We start from the raw sequence: 18,842 nt of genomic DNA, 5'->3' as shown, positions 1-18,842 counted from the left end.
AAAATTGGATCTTTTACAATTGACAGAAAACATACCCAAGTTAGAAATGTCTGTCTCCAATTGAGTTTCAGCCTTCTGGAAGTGACCAATGAGAGCTGGTCTTTCATATGGGACTGTATCGCATTATTTCGCGCCATTTTGATTCAAAGAAGTGGGCCAAGATTATTTACATGTCCGTCGCAATCACTGAAAAACACGTCTAATTTGACGAACAGCGAGGGCACATCGGGGTAATCGGGATTCGGATTAGCTACCTCGTCAAGAGAGGGTGCTGTGGTGAGGTGAAGTTGAGAGGAATCGGACCAGCAACACATGCAAAAAGGTAAAGTTAACCGGGGTTCGCACATGAGCTCCATGATTGATAGGTCCTGTCGGGAAGTGGGTTGGATTGAGAGCTCCCTGGCGTGTATGAAGCTTATCACACCTCTTCACACAGGTCGAAGAGGAAGCCATAAGACCAAAGCAAAACAGGATGGGTCCAGATATCACGATCTGACAGAAATAAGCGGACCAGGAGCTCCCATTGCACGTTATTATAACCCGCTGGTCTTGCAGTGGAATTTTTACAGGGGGCATTCGTGCACGACGAAATTTGTATCACAAACTGAGCTTTCTTACATTTCCCGAGAGGGGAACTTTCCACTGAACTCCTTTGTTTTCATCATGGACGGTATTCAGTAGTGATTTGCGCCTGCTTTGATGTGAAAAACAGATGCTGATACGAAAATACTGGTGAATTGTTTGTTGATTTATTAAACTCACTGACATGGAATGGTTCTTGTTTACACTCTGGTATTTATTGCTTAGCAAATGCAGTATTCAGAGCTGAAGAATACTTTTACTGAATGAGTTCCTTGTGGTAGGATGTAATAGAATTGTGAATCTGTGCCATGAAGACGTTTTATCAGCACAATAATTCATAATTTGTTCATGTGGGCAGTTTGCTGTCACCTTTATAAAAACAATCAACTCCAGAGGCCAGATCCTAACATTAACCAGGCCATCTGTAATTTGCTAGTACTTGCTCTAACACTATATCCCAGTAATTATACAGCCGATGGTGAAGCATCCACAGTGATATATGATGGCAGATTGTTTCAACAGGAAAACATCAAGATTGTTCAAAACTAGCTTGAGGCAGGTCAGGTGAAAAATGTGCTTGAAGGCTTTGAACGATGACAAAGAATGACCCTATTTATTCTAGGACCTTTTGAACATGATGCACAAACTGACAAGGTGTCACTGTATCTGACATTTTAACATGGATAAATTTTTATTTTTATTGTTCACAGTATCTCGTGGACATATTAAATACGTCCAAACTAACCAAAGATTTGCATTCTTTTCTAGGCATCACATTGCTAGAAAGGTGCACAGTGTGTTTTTTTAGGTATTTGAAAATGTGTCTGTTCTGTTTTTGGACAGTTTGCAGCCATGCCTTCCAGAGGTCGACCTCACCTGAAGGTGGTGTACCCAGAAGGTGTGAAGGAACTGTCAGAAGATCTGCATAAGGATGAGCTCATCAGGAGGCTCAAGGTAAGGCTAAGACTTTAAGACAGTCATCATCTTCCCAGGGTCTCATGAGGAGGTACTGCTAACCCCTCCTTAGACTGGCTCCAGGAGTGTGTTTTCTGCATCTTGCAGTTCTGGGCCATGTAGGGAACTAGATTTTTCTGTAGGTTGTCTCTCAATCTTGTGCACGACCGGCCTCTTTGTCTCCTCCATTCTCCATAAAGACAGTTATGAACAATAATCCCTGAGTTTATTACAGTAGCTTTTTTTGTTATTACTACATGTTTAAGGTAGTATATACTTGTAGATCATTTGCTACTGTGTCGGCTAAGTACTGTATTACCTTTACAAGAAGCTTATGTTTGTGTGTTGGTGTATGCATGTGTGTATGTCTGTGTGTTTGGTTGTGTACAGCATAACTCTTGAAATTATGGATGGTCGGTATTGGCAAAATGAAGAAATAATAATTATGGCCCCTATCAGCTTTCCATAGTACTGCAGCAGGAATTCCAGTCTTGATATCCTGTTAACATTGCACAGGTCCTGGCCAAGACGTTTGCGGACATGGACCAGGATCAGGAGGAGGAAAAGCAGCGTTACGAGCCGCTGGCGCTCCACCTGGCGTCGGAACACTTCCTGCACCACGAGAGCAAGGACGTGAAGCTGATCGTGGGCTGCTGCATCGCGGACATCTTCCGTATTTATGCTCCCGAAGCACCGTATAAGGACCCCATACAGCTGAAGGTGATCGGTGTTGTTTGAGAGAGACTTGATTAGGGTGTGCCAGTGTTGTCTCCAGGATCCGTCCCCCCGTCCTTGGACGGAAATTTGCTTGTTGGGACGGACTAAAATTTCACCCCATCCGTCCCAAAAATCAGACCTCCAGTTCATGGAATTGATGAAAATGTGTTTTTATACACTTAAAATAGCAGATTGAACAAGGAAAGTCAACAACATAAGCTCCCAAACAATGAGTGGGACAAACAAAAATCTTAAGCAGGAGACAGCCCTGCCTACACTGCTCTGTTCTGTTGGCTGTTCTGTTTTAAAAGAAAGATTTTTTAACTGGAAAATCAACATTAACGTAGAGTCTGAAGAGAAAGTATATACTGATTTTAGGGAGATAATGCTAGTATTATTCAAGTTTGTCTTTACACCTTTGTCTTTAAACCTCTTGGTTGATTTTACCAAATAACCAAGGAATTTGATTGGTATGACCTTCATAGTCATGATTACTGCGGAGCCTATTAAACCTGAATTCCCTTGAGCTGCCTCTTTCACTTAGTAATACTTAACTACCTTGTATATTGTGTATGATTTGTATTGTACGATGCTGAACCCACTTTTACTCTGTTTTTGCAGGAGATTTTCCTGTTCCTTGTGAAGCAGCTGAGAGGTCTTGAGGACATAAATGGAGCTCTGTTTAAGAGATATTTCTATCTCTTAGAGGTAAGAATGTACATTTCCATCTTTCAGCACCCATTTGACATTGTATACACAGTTTTTTTTAAAAGTCCAATTGTGGCACAAATTATATCATCTAAGTTATGTATCAATCCCAGGTCCGTCAGCAGTGCACTTCATTTGACATTTGATTCTGCTTTATAAAAAAATCAATTATTATCTCCTGCCTTTTGGTAATTGATTTTCCCTGACCACTCATTATTTACAATTTCCTTTCTGCATGCCTGAACCAATCATTGGAAATGCTCATTATTTACATGCATGGTAGATCAATTCAATGTTAGTTGGAAGCTCCAGATGTAGCATGCTACTAATAGGTTTCTTAGCTGTTCCCTTTTTGTGCTGAAATCTTACAACGATATTCTATCATCCCCTCAAGAACCTATCCTGGGTGAAGTCGTTTAACATCTGTTTTGAACTGGAGGACTGTGGCGAGATCTTCAACCAGCTGTTTGAAACTCTCTTCAGTATTGTGCAGTAAGTTTGCTACTGTTTTCAGTAGTTTTAGGGCTCTGGGATATGACCTGTGCATGATACTGAAGACAAGTCCGACATGCAAAATATAGCACAAAGTTTTATCAACTGCAGAAAACTTTAGGTCATACTTTATAAACTGAAACTGCAAGTGTTTGCAACATCTACAATGCGAAAACATGGGACCTCTAGTGTAAGGAGGTTTCCCTCCATTTTCACAATACAAATACATACAATGATACATGTAGTTACACGATCAGTCCTACTGGACAAAGTAAGAATTTTTGACACAGAACCAGCCTTTTTCGCAAGATTAATGTAATAAGAAGCCATCTACATCAGGGCTTGTTCAACCATTCCTCAACAGAGACAGGTTGCGCCATATCACAATCACATGTTCTATCTGCGTAACGTGACATCATAGCAATTATAGATCGCTCTTTATTTGAGAATGGTTGACTGTAATTCTGTATCTGTATCTATATAGCCGGTATAACCGCTGTTCGGAGTAACACACCAGCTTCGCAGGCACGTGGCGCGGCAGCAGCTGGTTATATTATACTGAACAACCCATCACGCCTAACTTTTGCACATCTATCTGCAAGAGTTCTTTAAAACTACCCAGAGAAGATGCCCCTATTGTACTTGGTGATAACAAGTTCCACTCTACAATAGTTCTGGAAAAGTACGAATTTTTTAACACATCAATCCTAGGTTGGTAACTCTGGTATTTGAAGGCATGACTGTAATTGGTCAGTTAAAAATTCGGGTATGGTATAATGTGTTACTGTAAGTGTTTCTTGAGAAAAACTGGAGTTGGTCAGTTCAAAATTTTAGTATGGTATAACTATAATATGTTACTGTTTCCACTAAACCACTGTACTCTTTGTACCCAGCCGTGGCCACTCCAACAAGGTGCGTACCTTCATGTTGGACATGATGTCTCCCATCATTACTGAGGGGGACTCCGTGTCACAGGACCTGCTGGATATCATCCTCATGCGCATCATTGAGCCACAGAAGGTAAGGAATTTTTCAAGTTGTATTATTCAAGGGGTTAAATCTTTTCCTATTTTATACACGTGTGATACTATGTAGTTGAGCATGTGCAGTTCTCTTAGACATTTTGTATTGTAATTATGACAATTACGTTCATTGAGCCACAGAAGGTTTGGACGTTAAATTTTTCAACTTGGGTTTTTTAAAGGGGGTTAACTTTTTCTTCTTTTTTATATACTTTATAGTCTATGTAGTTGCTGATGTGCAGTTCTCTTTGACATTTAGTGTTGTAATCATGATAGCAATTTACTGTTAAAAAGTCATTGCAGTTCCTTTAAGTTTTGTCAAAATGCTACATGCAATAACTAAATTAGTTCACCATTATATAAAGCAGTTTGCAGTAACAGCAATGTGGGATTACAGAATCATTTATATGTACTGTATATTGCAGAGCAAGCTGCCCGAGGCCTATGAACTGGCTAGGGATTTGATCAAACGGACTTCCCAAGCCATCGAACCTTATATCCAGACAGTAAGTACATATCCATGTCATCAAATATTCTCTTAAAAGCATGTGCATTTTTCATGATTTAGTATGAATGCACAAGATGTTTACATAAATGGTGTCAGAAAGTACTATTGTCTATGTGTTGAAATTGAGTTCGGTTGCGTTTTGGTCAAACAGAATGTAAGAGGATGACAAATTCAGTTTCAGCAAGGCACTGATCATCACACTGACATCATATTCTTATACTGTAAATGCATTTAAGTTCGCAGGGATTTAATTTCGCGGTAGCGGGAAAAGGGACTTTTCCGGTGGTTTTAATTTCGCGGTGACACCATAGACTGCAGTCTAATACCATGATTTAGAAAAATTAATCCACTGCGAACATTTCTGCATTTTCAATATCATTCTCTTGCCTTACCTGTGTACTTTTTAATTCACAGTTCTTCAACAATGTCCTTGTTTTGGGGAAGACGTCGGAGAGTGACGCGTCCGGGCGGATCTACGACCTGATCTACGAGCTGAACCTGATCGCGCCCAACGTCCTGCTGTCGGTCCTGCCGCAGCTGGAGTTCAAGCTCAGGGTCAGTAGGGACATTGGGATGGGAAATGGGACAGTCAAGTTGTTAAAAAAATGTTGTAGTGGGCAGGAACAAGTAGGAAGACAAGGACTTTCTTCAACTGTTGGTGGCAAAATATGAGCATATGGGGTATATTTATAGCTTTGATGGTATTTGTTTTTTCAAATAAAAAGAAAAGAAAAATTCAATGTGTAACCAGCACCTGGACTGGTGCAGGTTAGGTAAAAGGCACACATGTAGGCACTTAGAAGATACCTACCCAACTCCAATTTTACCTGCATGGACCTACATCTGCAGGTGTTTTTTTAAGCCCTGATATCATCTCTGTCTTACCTTTCTTCCTCTCCTATCTGTCTACAGAGCAATGATGGTGACGAGAGGTTGAATGTGACCCGTCTGCTGGCTCGTATGTTCTCAGACAAGGAGTCACAGCTGTCCTCACAGAACAAGCCTCTCTGGAACTGCTATCTGGGAAGGTACTCCCATTTCAATGGTGTTTATTTAGTTAAGATCTTGGGACATGAACCTGAATTGCGTCTTGATCACAAGAGGTAAACGACAAACCACAATAAGATAAATATGATAACAACCTTAGCTAGCAATTAAGTAATGAATGTCATTGTTGAAGTATACCTGCAGCTGTCGTTAAAATCCAATCTCTTCACAGTTAAACGATTTTCACAGTTTGTGTGACAAATCTTTGCCATCTTTTATTTGTCATGTTTGTCATTAATGGTGACTTGATTTATGTAGGTCATTTGCAAGATGTTCAGTATTGATTTTGACCCTTTATATCTTGGCACATTGTAAGTTTGTGGGAAAATGCTTTTTCAAAAGCAAATTTCTTAAAGTCTAAAACTCATACCCTTTGTCATTGTCTTCAGATTTAAGGATGTGAACGTGGCAGTTCGTGTGGAGTGTGTGAAGTTTGCAAACAAGTTACTCATCAATCACCAGAACATGATGGAGGAAGTAACAGGTAAGGGATAGATGTTTTATCCCTGATACCTGTATTTTGGTTGACATATCAGGGGCGAAGGATTTTCGTATTGAGTCAGTAGTTACAGGCAATTTTTCTTTTTAGAATAAAGATCATCTAGTCCAAGTACAAACAGAGCAAAGTATACCAAATGAGCTACAGACTTGTTATTGATGGGCTCCAGACCCTTGCTTTTTAGCCCCGCCTATTGTAAGCTCCTCACAATTCAGCCCCTGGCTGCAAAGAGAGAGTAGTCAGCCCATCCATTAACAACATTAGTTTCTCAGATCTTTGCCAAATTTTAAACTGACACCCACTTTTCAGTTTATCGCATCTCAATCGTCATGTGTTGTACAAGAAATGGTGAACATTGCCTTGTTGCTGTTGTACAGAGCAACTGAAGGCACGTTGCCATGACCCTGATGAGAGTGTACGCTACGAGGTGGTGTCGTCCATCATCAAGGCAGCCAAGGAGAGCCTGCGCAACGTGTCCCAGGAACTACTGAGTCTGGTTCAGGACAGGATGTTGGACAAGAAGGTATAGTGGTTTTCATTATTGAATGTTATACTTACTGTTCAAGCACACTACCAGTTTTTCTCTGTTTCATTATCTAAGGTATGGAGATTGTTAGTAAGATACTCAGTGAAAATGGAAACAAGTGGTGTCAAAAGTTTGCATAGGCTAGAAATACAGATTGTGTTGAGAGATTAACTAATAAGTAACACAGTTAACAGTTTTCATCGTTAAATGGTAGACTTATGATCAAGCACAATTCCTTTCCAGTGTATGGGCATGACAATACTCTCAATTCGTTTTTAAGTTCACAGCACCCAGCTTTTGTAGCACAGGGAAAAGATTTTGCAGTAACTTGTTGATAGCAATGGAAACAATCATGCATGTTAGTAACACAAAAACTTCGAAAGGTTAAAAGTTCAGACTATTAGAGCTAATGATCATCTGTGCTAATCAAAAGTAACTATTTGAAGCTTTGTTTCTCTTATTCTAACATGCCCAATACTTGAATGTTCGTCTGTTGTTGTGTTCCAGTTTAAGATCCGCCGCGAGGCTAACCAGGGCCTGGCGCTGATCTACCGTGAGCACTGCACCACACCCGGGCAGGAGGATGAGATGATCCGATGGATCAAGAACAAACTCTTACATGTGTACTACCAGACCAGCCCAGAGGACAGGTAAACTAGCCACACAAACTCTTACATGTGTACTACCAGACCAGCCCAGAGGACAGGAAAACTAACCACACTGACTCCTACATGAGTACTACCAGACACGCACTGAGGACAATAACTCTAGCCACACAAACTCATACCTGTGTACTACCTAACCAGCTCGCACGACAGCTAAACTACCCACACACAGTCTGACGAGAGTACTACCAGACCAGCCCAGAGGACAGGTAAACTATCCACACAAACTCTTACTGTGTACTACCAGACAAGCCCTGAGGACAGGTAAACTAGCCACACAGACTCTTACATGTGTACTACCAGACAAGCCCTGAGGACAGGTAAACTAGCCACACAAACTCTTACATGTGTACTACCAGACCAGTCCAGAGGACAGGTAAACTAGCCACACAAACTCTTACATGTGTACTACCAGACAAGCCCAGAGGACAGGTAAACTATCCACACAAACTCTTACATGTGTACTACCAGACAAGCCCTGAGGACAGGTAAACTAGCCACACAAACTCTTACATGTGTACTACCAGACCAGCCCTGAGGACAGGTTAACTAGCCACACAAACTCTTACACGTGTACTACCAGACAAGCCCAGAGGACAGGTAAACTAGCCACACAGACTCTTACATGTGTACTACAAGACAAGCCCAGAGGACAGGTAAACTAGCCACACAAACTCTTACATGTGTACTACCAGACAAGCCCTGAGGACAGGTAAACTAGCCACACAAACTCTTACATGTGTACTACCAGACCAGTCCTGAGGACAGGTAAACTAGCCACACAAACTCTTACACGTGTACTACCAGACAAGCCCAGAGAACAGGTAAATTATCCACACAAACTCTTACACGTGTACTACCAGACAAGCCCAGAGGACAGGTAAATTATCCACACAAACTCTTACATGTGTACTACCAGACAAGCCCTGAGGACAGGTAAACTAGCCACACAAACTCTTACATGTGTACTACCAGACCAGCCCTGAGGACAGGTAAACTAGCCACAGTTCTGTTATCCAGGACAAACTCTTACATTTTGAAAGTTGGGACTCGAGAGAAATCCTAAAGATGTCTTAAAAGTACACCCATGTCACAGAGTGTGTTTTCCCATGTTTAATTCAGGCTGCTAGTAGAACATGCGGTGACCCACTGCCTCGTCCCTTACACCATGGACACCAAGGAGAGAATGAGACGACTCTTCAGACTCTACGCCACCCTGGATGACTATGCCGTCAAGTGAGTACTGTGAAAGTGAATGTGATCTCAAGCAAGTTTAGCTCGCCATGAAGCAACCTAAACTGGAACTCACTGCCTCAGCACATAATGACACTTAGGGACAGACAGAGTTTTAAGACCAGCATCAACAACCACTTGAGCGACCTACATCAGTGCCCTTAAGGACAGCTGCTAAAGCTGGAGTCTGGAGTTAGACTGCATAGATAAAAAAAATCTAACCAACACTGGAAGAGTTGGGAATTACCCAAATTTTTGGCTGACGTCCATCAGTAAAGGATCCAAAAAAATTGGGTTAGATGAATTTTAGTTTGATTCATAATGTAGTTTACCAACACAGGTGAACTTGCATGCTACATGTAAGTTTTGCTGACTGTTGACCAAAACCCATTTTTGTATTCCTTGTTGTACAGTGCAGCAGCTCTTCATTATTGCCATTGTTAACTTGGTATATGAACTCTATGATTTTGGGATGTTTGTTTGGGTTGGTGTGTGTCTGTGATTATTTGAATGCAGTGACAGGAAATGATTAGGAAGATGACTACAAATGTCAGACTTGCCAAAGAGACACAAGAAGTACAGGTCAGGGGTGGTAAAAGAAGTCATCTATCAGATCAATGGGAGAGGCTACTAACTAACAGGAATTTGTTGTTTTTGTTTGTTTGTATATTTGTGGTTGTATATTTTTCATATGCTAGTTACTTAATGGGATCTGTTTTTGTCTGTCAGGTCGTTAAATGAAGTGTTCCGTAGCCAGCACATGCTGCGAAACCACATGAAACAGCTCTTAGATCTCCTGGAGGAAGATCCTGAAGAAACGGAGGTAAGTTTGGACAGGACTTGGGTGGAAAGACCTGTATTGTGGCATAATGCAAGCAGATAGTTAAAGATTCTGAAATTATTTTAGAATTCTGTTGTGCCATTCACATTTGTAACAAGCTGTGTCCAATACTGTAAATGCAGAAATTTTCGTGGTTGTTTGATGTTCTTGGTTTTAGCGGTGGCCACTTCACGGGGAAATTTAAAGCACTGCAATCAGTTTTCCGAGGCAGTAAGAGACTACAGTGAATTGTGCTACCGAGAACTTAAAACCACTGCGAACAGTCATTTTTCCCGCTTCCGCGAAATTAAATCCCTGCGAACTAATATGCATTTACAGTAGTCCGTAAGAAACCTGTGTCCAATATGAGATATGCTTTGCAATACAAATAAACCTTTAGATCATAAGCTATGATTGTATTAACATTCCTGTCTAATCCACAGGTGGAAGAAACAAAGAAAATGATTGCTTCCAAGACCAATCTTCTTGCAAGTAAGTAGTGTGTAGCTTAACAAGCTGAAAGTCAAATGTTTGTGTATTCTCAGCGATTTTTCATTGTGAACTTTTCTGTGAATCTTGCTTGGTTCGGTGTAAAAAGTATGCCAGAGAACGGATCAAACCGTGGTCCTACTGTTTTAGGGAGCCTGTCGGAACCCTCGAAGGCCCAGGAGCAGGTGAAGAAGTTTGTGGACATCCTGGGGAAGGATGAGCGCATCCACGGCTTCATGCAGACTCTGGTGGACCCCAAATGTACCTGCGAGAAGGCACCAGAGACTATGGTATGTCTGTTAGATTTGTAGATGGCTGTATGATATGGATCAATTTCAATGGATCCGTGGGCCGGACTTCGATCCTACTGTTGTCCCTAATCTCCAAGCAGATCCTACAATGGCATTAGATAGCACCAAACTGGCCAAGGAGGAAAACATCGTTTTTGCTGGTGTGATCTTTTTCTTCTATTAGAAAGGGTTTACTGAAAAAGATAGGCTGTGCACCAGGCCTGGCAACCTGGGCTGGCTATCATGTCATGCTACTCAGATACCCCCAATAATAGCCCCAATTCTTTTTTCCACTCACACACATTACTAGCTTGGCACAATGCCAGAGGGAAAACATTCTGCATTTTTGCAAAAATGTTGCCTTTCTAGTTCCTAAGTTATATTGAAGTTTTTGAACTGTCACTCAACACGAGAAATTGCTCATCTACTATTCTTTACTCGAGTCACGTGTCCTTAGGTCACGTGCTTAGAGTAATTAAATTACCTCTCCTGACGAAGGTCGGCGGATGTGTGAACAAAAATTCGAGGTGAGCAATTTCTTGTGTTGAGTGACAGTTCAAAAACTGCAATATGGAATATACCAACACAGATGAGCTTTCATCTTAAATTGTATCTTTTTAACAGAGAGAGATTCAGAAGAAGATCGGCCACTTTGGTCAGAAGGGTCCCGCCAGTCCGTTTTACGACACAGTGAAGAACCTGCTGGAGAAGGTGTCTCCGCTGATCATCGACCCGTCAGCGGTAGATCAGCTGTTCAAGCTGCTGAACGACACCATGGAGGGGCTGGGGGATGAGGATCTGGGCGACTCTGGTCAGGAGAGAGGCCTGCAGCTCATTCTGGTAGGCTTGCAATCATACAGAACACTGTTAAGGCTTAACTCAGTTGTGTTTGTGGTAGGACTGTCTCCAGCTTTAGATTTTTTTCTGTCACACTGATTGTTTGGGAGCCCACATTGTTAATTTTGTTTGTTAAATCTGTCATTTTAAGCTCAAAAAAAAGAAAGTTCAGTTTTTTGGATGGTCAAAGTGAAATTTTTGTCATTCCCAGCAAGCAAATTTGTTTCCAGGACAAAGTCAAAGGGATGGTCTCTGGAAGCAGCACTGGTTTACAGGGATTTAATTTCACAGGAAAAGCAGGATGGGGGATTAAGCAGTTGAAACAGGACTAATGCACTACAAGACAAATCTGAGTTCAAATCACCATCACAAGTTTGAGGTGTGAAGAATCTGCAGTGAAAGCTCATCATGAAAAAAGCAAACAAAGCCTCAGAGAAGATTTCATGATTTACCTTATGAAAACTCCTAAACTTGATACTCTTGCAAAGCCCTATTTCCAATGTGGGAGTGCAACAAAAAATTGCCTCTTTGGCAATTTGACATTTTATGACATTCCTTTGTTTTAAAGTTTTTTGATAACACTAGATCATCTCATTTTGCAGTATTTCTGTGGGTGAATTCTTGTCATTCTTTCTCTTTCAGTCAATGGTAATCTGCTGGCATTTAATTGTTTATTAATGCTTCTAAGATACAGTTGTGTTTTTCCCCTTTGCAGATGCTCTCTCCTATTTACCCTGAATCATTCCAGTCTGAGGACATCTTCGGCCAACTCCTCTCCTACCTGAAGAAGGAAAACCCCATAGTTGGTAAGTCAGAAGACTACAGAATGTTTTGTTTTTAAGTGTATGTCATTGTTCTGTTCCTTATTAGAAGCCAGAGCTAGTTATGTCTCTATAGTGGAATTTGTCTCTCTAGTGACTTCAGTGCTATCTTGGCATGGGTTCAGGAGAATGCTGCAACTCTCAAAATCCTAAAATCTGTCTGATCTAAAAATGTAAATTGTGTATATGATCTTTCGTGGTACATGTTGCGATTGCGACACCTAGAACTTTGAGACTTTGGTGTTAGTATTACGTTATCTGTTTATCTTACAGTGGATACAGCCCTACAGATCTTCAGCAACACTGGGGCAGTCATAGAGGAGAACTTCACTATGATCAAGTCGTATGTATCAACTCTATGAACTCAACTCATACGTAATATATGCAATATGTGGTCCTTGCCCTTCTGAAACAAAATATGTCTAGACCAAGTTTAACAGTTTTACATTTTTGCACTTTTTTTAATGAAAACTAGGCTGTTTTATTTCTTGTGGTAAACACTTTGATAGAAATACCAAAGTTCTGGGAAATAAAACAGTGCTTCCTGTTACAACGTCTACCTCCATGTTTTTCAAATGTTTTTATTTACTGTAATGTAATCTAGGTAATAGATGTAAAATGGATGTAAAACTTGACTAGGATAACATTCCTTGTTGCAGAGCACTTCTCCCCGTGTTACAAGCCAAAGCGAAGAGCGGCACCCCACGCCAGGCCAAACATGCCATCCGCTGCGTCAACACCATCTTCCCTGGAGTCAGGGACAGCATCTTCAATCAGATATTTGAGGTTGGTGCATTCTATGTATTTGCACTGTATTTGTATAACTGTTTTACAGATATTACTATGTCTTGTACTACGTAGTATTTAATAGTCTTGTACTACGTCTGGCAAATTATGGCTCTGGCATACCAGTCTTCCTTTCCCTTCCTTTGTTGAGGGGAAAGTTATCTGCCATTCACATTGCTTGTTACAGTGAAGAAGCAACATGATTGGCTGATGTTTTCAGCACCAAAAAAGTTAAGAGAATCTCTCTCTCTCTCTCTCTCTCTCCCTCTATGTATATAATATATAGCTAGTATAACCGCTCTTCGGTATAACACTCCAGCTTTGCAAGCATGCACTGTGGCAGCTGTTGGCCATGTTACATTGAATGACCTGTCACACCTAAGCTATGCACAGTTAGCTGCAAGCCTTGCTTAGAGTCTAGTGTGGGTACCTCCACTGTACTCATTGGTTATGAGTTCTAGGGAGAAACGAACTGTTCTGTTTCCACTGACAGCACCTGAGGAAGCTGTCCATGTTACACCGAACGACCTATTATACCTAACCTTTGCACATCTAGCCGCAGGCATTATTTAGAGCTCTCTAGCAATGAGTTCCAATGTACAATAGTTCTAGGGAGAAACAAACTGTTCTGTCTCCACTGACAGCACCTGAGGAAGCTGTCCATGTTACAATTAACAACCTGTTATACCTAGTTATACCTGTTAAATCTAGCCGCTGGCATTGTTTAGAGCTGTCTTGTGAGGTGTACTTTGTGGCAATGAGTTCCAATGTACAATAGTTCTAGGGAGAAACGAACTGTTCTGTGTCCACTGACAGCACCTGAGGAAGAAGCTGTCCTTTAACTCGCCCAACTTCCTGACGGCGCTGACGTCCATCGGCCACCTCTCGCTGCTCGCACCCGCACTCTTCTCACAGCAGATGAAGAACTTCGTGGCCAAGTTCATCGTCAAAGACCTCCTGATGCAGGACAGGGTAAGTGTTGAGTTTTTCTAGAAAATGATTGTAAGAGGGAGCACTGGGATGGAGTGGAACAATCATTAAACCCCACAGTGGGATTGAACTGGATTCCCCCTTCCAGGGTGTGGAGTTTTACTTTGGAGAATTTTGAGTTCAAATGGGGCATTCTCAGGCTTCCTGAGAGGGAAATTACTGTCAGACCGACAGGTCACAGTTGAAGACTGTGGCCACATGTGACTAGAAGCATTCCAGGTCAATCAGAATTGTATGCTATCTGGCAAGCATATAATTTTTGTTACAAAATAAATTGAATGTAAGTCTATACAGTATCTGATTCAGTACATTGATGTTTCAGTGTTTTTGACCTGTACCTAAATGATTTTGGTGCCCTTGTACTCATCTGTAGTCAGTACTCTCTTGGAATGTCTCTATTAGCAGAATTTGGAGGTGTATATAATTACATACTGAACGAAGCTGTAAGTTAAATGGTAAAATGTATACAATGGACATAGAGATGGATGAGTAACATTTAAGAAGAAGACTTCCTTCTGTCTTTCTTGAAACAATTTTCATTTCACATGTTGAGATTCTTAATCTGTTCCAGAATGAAAAGAAAGCGACCACTTCATCCTGGTGTGAGGATGACCAGGTGTCTTTTGAGACACAGGCAAAGGTGAATCCTTTAGAAAATTGTTCTATATATTATATTTGTGGTTGTTGAATTCAAACTGATAAATTATAATATAGTTTGTAATAGGGGTGAACCCGGGTAATAGTTCTGTTTGTAGTTATGTTGATAGTATAGTTGTAGTTTGGGTGATAGTGTAGTTTGTAGATGGGATGATACTAGTGATAAGATAGTTTGTAGGTGGAGCGCTAGTATAAGTTTGTAGCTGGGGTTTGGTTTTAAAGACAAGTTTCAGCCCAAACCATAGCTCTGTTTATTTCTATCCTGTAGATTATAGCCCTGAAGCTGATCGTGAACTGGCTGCTGGGAATGAAGAACAATGACGGCAACTCCTGCACCTCCACCTTCAGACTGCTCCATGCCATGATCAAGAACAAGGGGGACCTCATGCAGAAGGGCAAAGTCAGGTACACAATCTTGTACAGTGTTAGACACTGGAGACAATGTCTGACCCTTATAACATGCCATGATCAAGAACAAGGGGGACCTCATGCAGAAGGGCAAAGTCAGGTACACAATCATAGACAGTATTAGACACTGGTGACAATGTTCCAGCAGGTCAATAAAATGCAACCCTGGAAACTTCGTGGTAGCCTACAATCTGAAGACATCTGTGATTCTAGCTTTAGAGCAGCACACAATTATATGTTTTGGTTAGAAGAAGTTTGTATGGTGGTTAGGTAGATATTTAATGTTGTCTTTGTTCCAAAATTTGAAGAAGCTTAAGGTTGCTATCTGGGAACAACAGTGGACAGTTACTTAGTAGTTCTACATGTATTGCAGGTTCCTGATAAAGAGGAACATTTGAAGAGTAAGATTCAGGGCTGTCTTAAGGACCTTTAATTGAAATTCGCTTGTTTAAACAGAAAGAAATTTCATCTAATGATGCTGATGAAGTCTTTTCATACACTTGAAATGACAGCCTTAACAACAACTAAAGTTAACAGCATGTGCTCTCCAAAATGAGTGGGATAAAACAAAATTTGAAGCTGGAGACAGCCCTGATAAGATTGTATGTTTCTCTTGCTAGCCAACCGGAGCAGGCCCACCTGCGGTTGGCAGCCGGCTGTGCTGTACTGAAGCTGGCCCAGGAGAGAGTCTTCGCTGAGCTGCTCACCCTGGAACAGTTCCAGATGGTGGCTTCACTCATGAATGTAAGGCACTTCAAACCGTCAAATGTAGTTTCTATGTTTTTTTTTTATTACGTACAACAGCTATAAAGTAAGAGCCATGAACATAGAAAACTAATTGCAACAGAAGGTAGACTAAGAAAAGATTGAAAATGAATTCGATAGAGAGTAGAATGACAAGAAAATATATGGAACCCTTTGATCAAACAGACTTTCATACAGCTGTAAAGTGTGGTAGCTCTAAGGATGGAGCTTTGTAGGCTGTGGTCTGCTGTAGATTGTACTTTGTCGTAAAGATTTCTCTGATAAACATACTCTGATGACAGACTGCCCTTGTTATGACTAGAGGAAGGATAGCTGCCCTTTCTTCAGTACATGCTCAACCTGATTGAATTGACTGATACCCCTCTCTTGGCAGGACAAATGCCTGGAGGTTCGTCAGAAGTTCACCAACAAGCTGCACAAGGGCCTGATGCGGCTGCGGCTGCCCCTGGAGTACCTGTCCATCTTCTCCCTGGCCGCTCGTGAGCCGCACGCCGGCCTGCGCAGACAGATCAAGGCCAGCACAAGGTAAGTCACATTGCACAGAGGAGACAGTACATCACCCAGCATTCAGGAGCACAAGGTAAGTCACATCGCACAGAGGAGACAGTACGTCACCCAGCATTCAGGAGTACAAGGTAAGTCACATTGCACAGAGGAGACGGTACGTCACCCAGCATTCAGGAGCACAAGGTAAGTCAAATCGCACAGAGGAGACAGTACATCACCCAGCATTCAGGAGCACAAGGTAAGTCACATTGCACAGAGGAGACAGTACGTCACCCAGCATTCAGGAGCACAAGGTAAGTCAAATCGCACAGAGGAGACAGTACATCACCCAGCATTCAGGAGCACAAGGTAAGTCACATCGCACAGAGGAGACAGTACGTCACCCAGCATTCAGGAGCACAAGGTAAGTCAAATCGCACAGAGGAGACAGTACATCACCCAGCATTCAGGAGCACAAGGTAAGTCACATTGCACAGAGGAGACAGTACGTCACCCAGCATTCAGGAGCACAAGGTAAGTCAAATCGCACAGAGGAGACAGTACATCACCCAGCACTCAGGAGCACAAGGTAAGTCAGGCACAGACAGAAAAAGTGACAAGCTGATTTCAACTTCATGCAAAATATACATGTTCAATTGGTTACAAAACTGCACAGAGTACCTTAAAGTTAAAGGATTTATTTCATACACAGGCTGTGTTGAGGAAAGTTCCAGCATTTTTTTTTGTTAACATACACAATGTACTGTTTATTGAATAAGTTCTTTATGTTTTTGGTTGCAAGAAATTGGAGGTAACATGTTTTTTAAGTGTTTTAAGTTCATGATTGACACAAACCTGCAGTACAGAAGTAATACAATGAAAACGGGCCTCTGCAGATCTGTTGTATTTTATACTTGAGGACAGAGTTGATATATGTTGTTTTCCCTGCAGCCAAGCGGATGTCCATTTGTAGATAATGCAGATTTGTTGAAACAGTTACACTTTAGGACAGAATTGATGCATGTGTTGTGTGTTTTCCCTGCAGCCAAGCGGATGTCCCTGTTGCCAGACTACGTCGTGCCTTACACCATCCACCTCCTGGCACATGATCCACGGTTCTACGACCGTCAGAAGGTGGAACAACTCAAGGATATCAAAGAGTTAGTATCTGCCAGATATTGTCTGTTTTGTTATGAGATGTCATGTTTCCTTAATAATTAAGTTCACACTTTGGAAACTTCAAAAACGTTTTTGCCCCACCCACCTCTGTCAAAAGGAAGACATGCAAAATAAAAGCATGAAAAGGCAACTACTCTCTTTAAGTAAAGCCCCTCTCTGCCTTACAAACTTACAGCCTGAAAATCATTCTCTGTAGTTAGTAGAGAGGGCTCCAAGCAAGTTCATCTGGACGTTTTGTGAAAGTTTGAAGTCTGTTCAGGGCTTGAAATACTTTTTCTGCATACCTTCACTGGTGCAGGTAACATTAAAAATTACCTGCACCAGAAGACAAATTTACCTGCACCATTTAGGAAGCATGGATCATATTGAAATTGTTCAGGAACCATTGCTATTTTTTTCTTTTATACTTTTATACTGGGTGGTAACGGTTAATGCAGCTAATAACAATCCACATGCACATGTCATTTATGTATAAAACCCAGTACATGGACCTTTGCTGGTCAGGTGCAGGTAGACACCAGAAATACCTGCATAGCTCCACTAACCTGCATATGCAGGTGTATTCCGGGCTCTGCTGTTTGTTTAGTTGAGTGCTTGTTTTGCTGCAGGTGCCTGTGGTTCATCATGGAGCCCCTCATCATGCGCAGTGAGAACCAGAACTACATCTTCTTGAAGAAGCTGATCGAGGTCATCAAAAGCACCAGCGATGCCCAGTGTCCTGACAACACCAATGCTAATGAGGTACAGAAAGTAGTTTTGTAGTAGTAGTAGTAGTAGTATCCAGTATTTGATTACACTGCTGCTGGGAGCCCTGACACGGGTAGGCAGCACTGGGATAGTCTTCACACCTCACTTTAATTTTTGGATAAGAGTAACGTGAGAGTATGTGTACAGTGGTGTTAAAGCTTGGCTTATCGTTCTCGCTGCTTAAAGCAGTTAGTCCATTGGCCGTTCCCAATGTGAAAGTACTGAACGGGCTAAAAGATGTACTCCTGTATGGACCTGACATTGTTGCATGCATTAATGTGTGTGTTTTTTTACTGGAAAATGAAAGTGTTTCCTTACTAAAAGTGAAAATGCTAGAAATCATTTGAATTTCAGGCTAGTGAAAATTATTTTTTTTTGTATAGTGTGTACTGGCCCAGAGAGATGAGGGAAGTCTTTCATAAAAATCCAGAAAAGGTTGATTTTTGTCTTGGAAACAACAGTTTAAGTCATGTTTGTTGTTCTCTATCTAATCCAAACAGAAAATGTACGCTGTGTGTGACCTGGCACACAACCTGCTGGTACTGAAGGCGACCAACGTCACGTGGAAGGAGCACCCCGTCACACCCGACCTGCCCTGCAAACTCTTCACTAAA

The 18,842-nt window shown here is 41.5% G+C and overlaps 1 protein-coding gene across 1 annotated transcript; it reads left to right on the top strand.

Annotated features, from left to right (window-relative positions):
• Position 1: 1 nt before the first annotated feature.
• Positions 2-18,134, top strand: LOC118419764 (sister chromatid cohesion protein PDS5 homolog B-B-like). Its single transcript, XM_035826345.1, has 27 exons — positions 2-322; positions 1,426-1,536; positions 2,053-2,256; positions 2,875-2,961; positions 3,356-3,453; positions 4,347-4,473; positions 4,901-4,981; positions 5,398-5,538; positions 5,896-6,011; positions 6,420-6,514; positions 6,907-7,052; positions 7,563-7,705; positions 8,843-8,956; positions 9,683-9,776; positions 10,217-10,265; positions 10,413-10,552; positions 11,177-11,392; positions 12,105-12,195; positions 12,484-12,553; positions 12,870-12,996; positions 13,813-13,968; positions 14,558-14,626; positions 14,912-15,048; positions 15,672-15,795; positions 16,190-16,396; positions 17,348-17,462; positions 18,090-18,134. The coding sequence occupies exons 2-25, from the start codon at positions 1,435-1,437 to the stop codon at positions 16,343-16,345; spliced, it is 2,883 nt and encodes a 960-aa protein (XP_035682238.1). The 5' UTR covers positions 2-322; positions 1,426-1,434; the 3' UTR covers positions 16,346-16,396; positions 17,348-17,462; positions 18,090-18,134.
• Positions 18,135-18,842: the final 708 nt, after the last annotated feature.

Source organism: Branchiostoma floridae, chromosome 7 (assembly GCF_000003815.2).
Source record: "Branchiostoma floridae strain S238N-H82 chromosome 7, Bfl_VNyyK, whole genome shotgun sequence".
NCBI lineage: Eukaryota > Metazoa > Chordata > Leptocardii > Amphioxiformes > Branchiostomatidae > Branchiostoma > Branchiostoma floridae.
This window is presented reverse-complemented; position numbering and strand designations above follow the sequence as displayed.

What these genes read in the sequence shown, in the direction of transcription:
- LOC118419764 (XM_035826345.1), top strand. Translation starts at nt 1,435, where the DNA reads ATGCCTTCCAGAGGTCGACCTCACCTGAAGGTGGTGTACCCAGAAGGT. An exon ending in AGGACCCCATACAGCTGAAG is followed by an intron (nt 2,257 to 2,874) that starts GTGATCGGTGTT and finishes CTGTTTTTGCAG; the next exon opens with GAGATTTTCCTGTTCCTTGT. An exon ending in CAAGACCAATCTTCTTGCAA is followed by an intron (nt 10,266 to 10,412) that starts GTAAGTAGTGTG and finishes CTACTGTTTTAG; the next exon opens with GGAGCCTGTCGGAACCCTCG.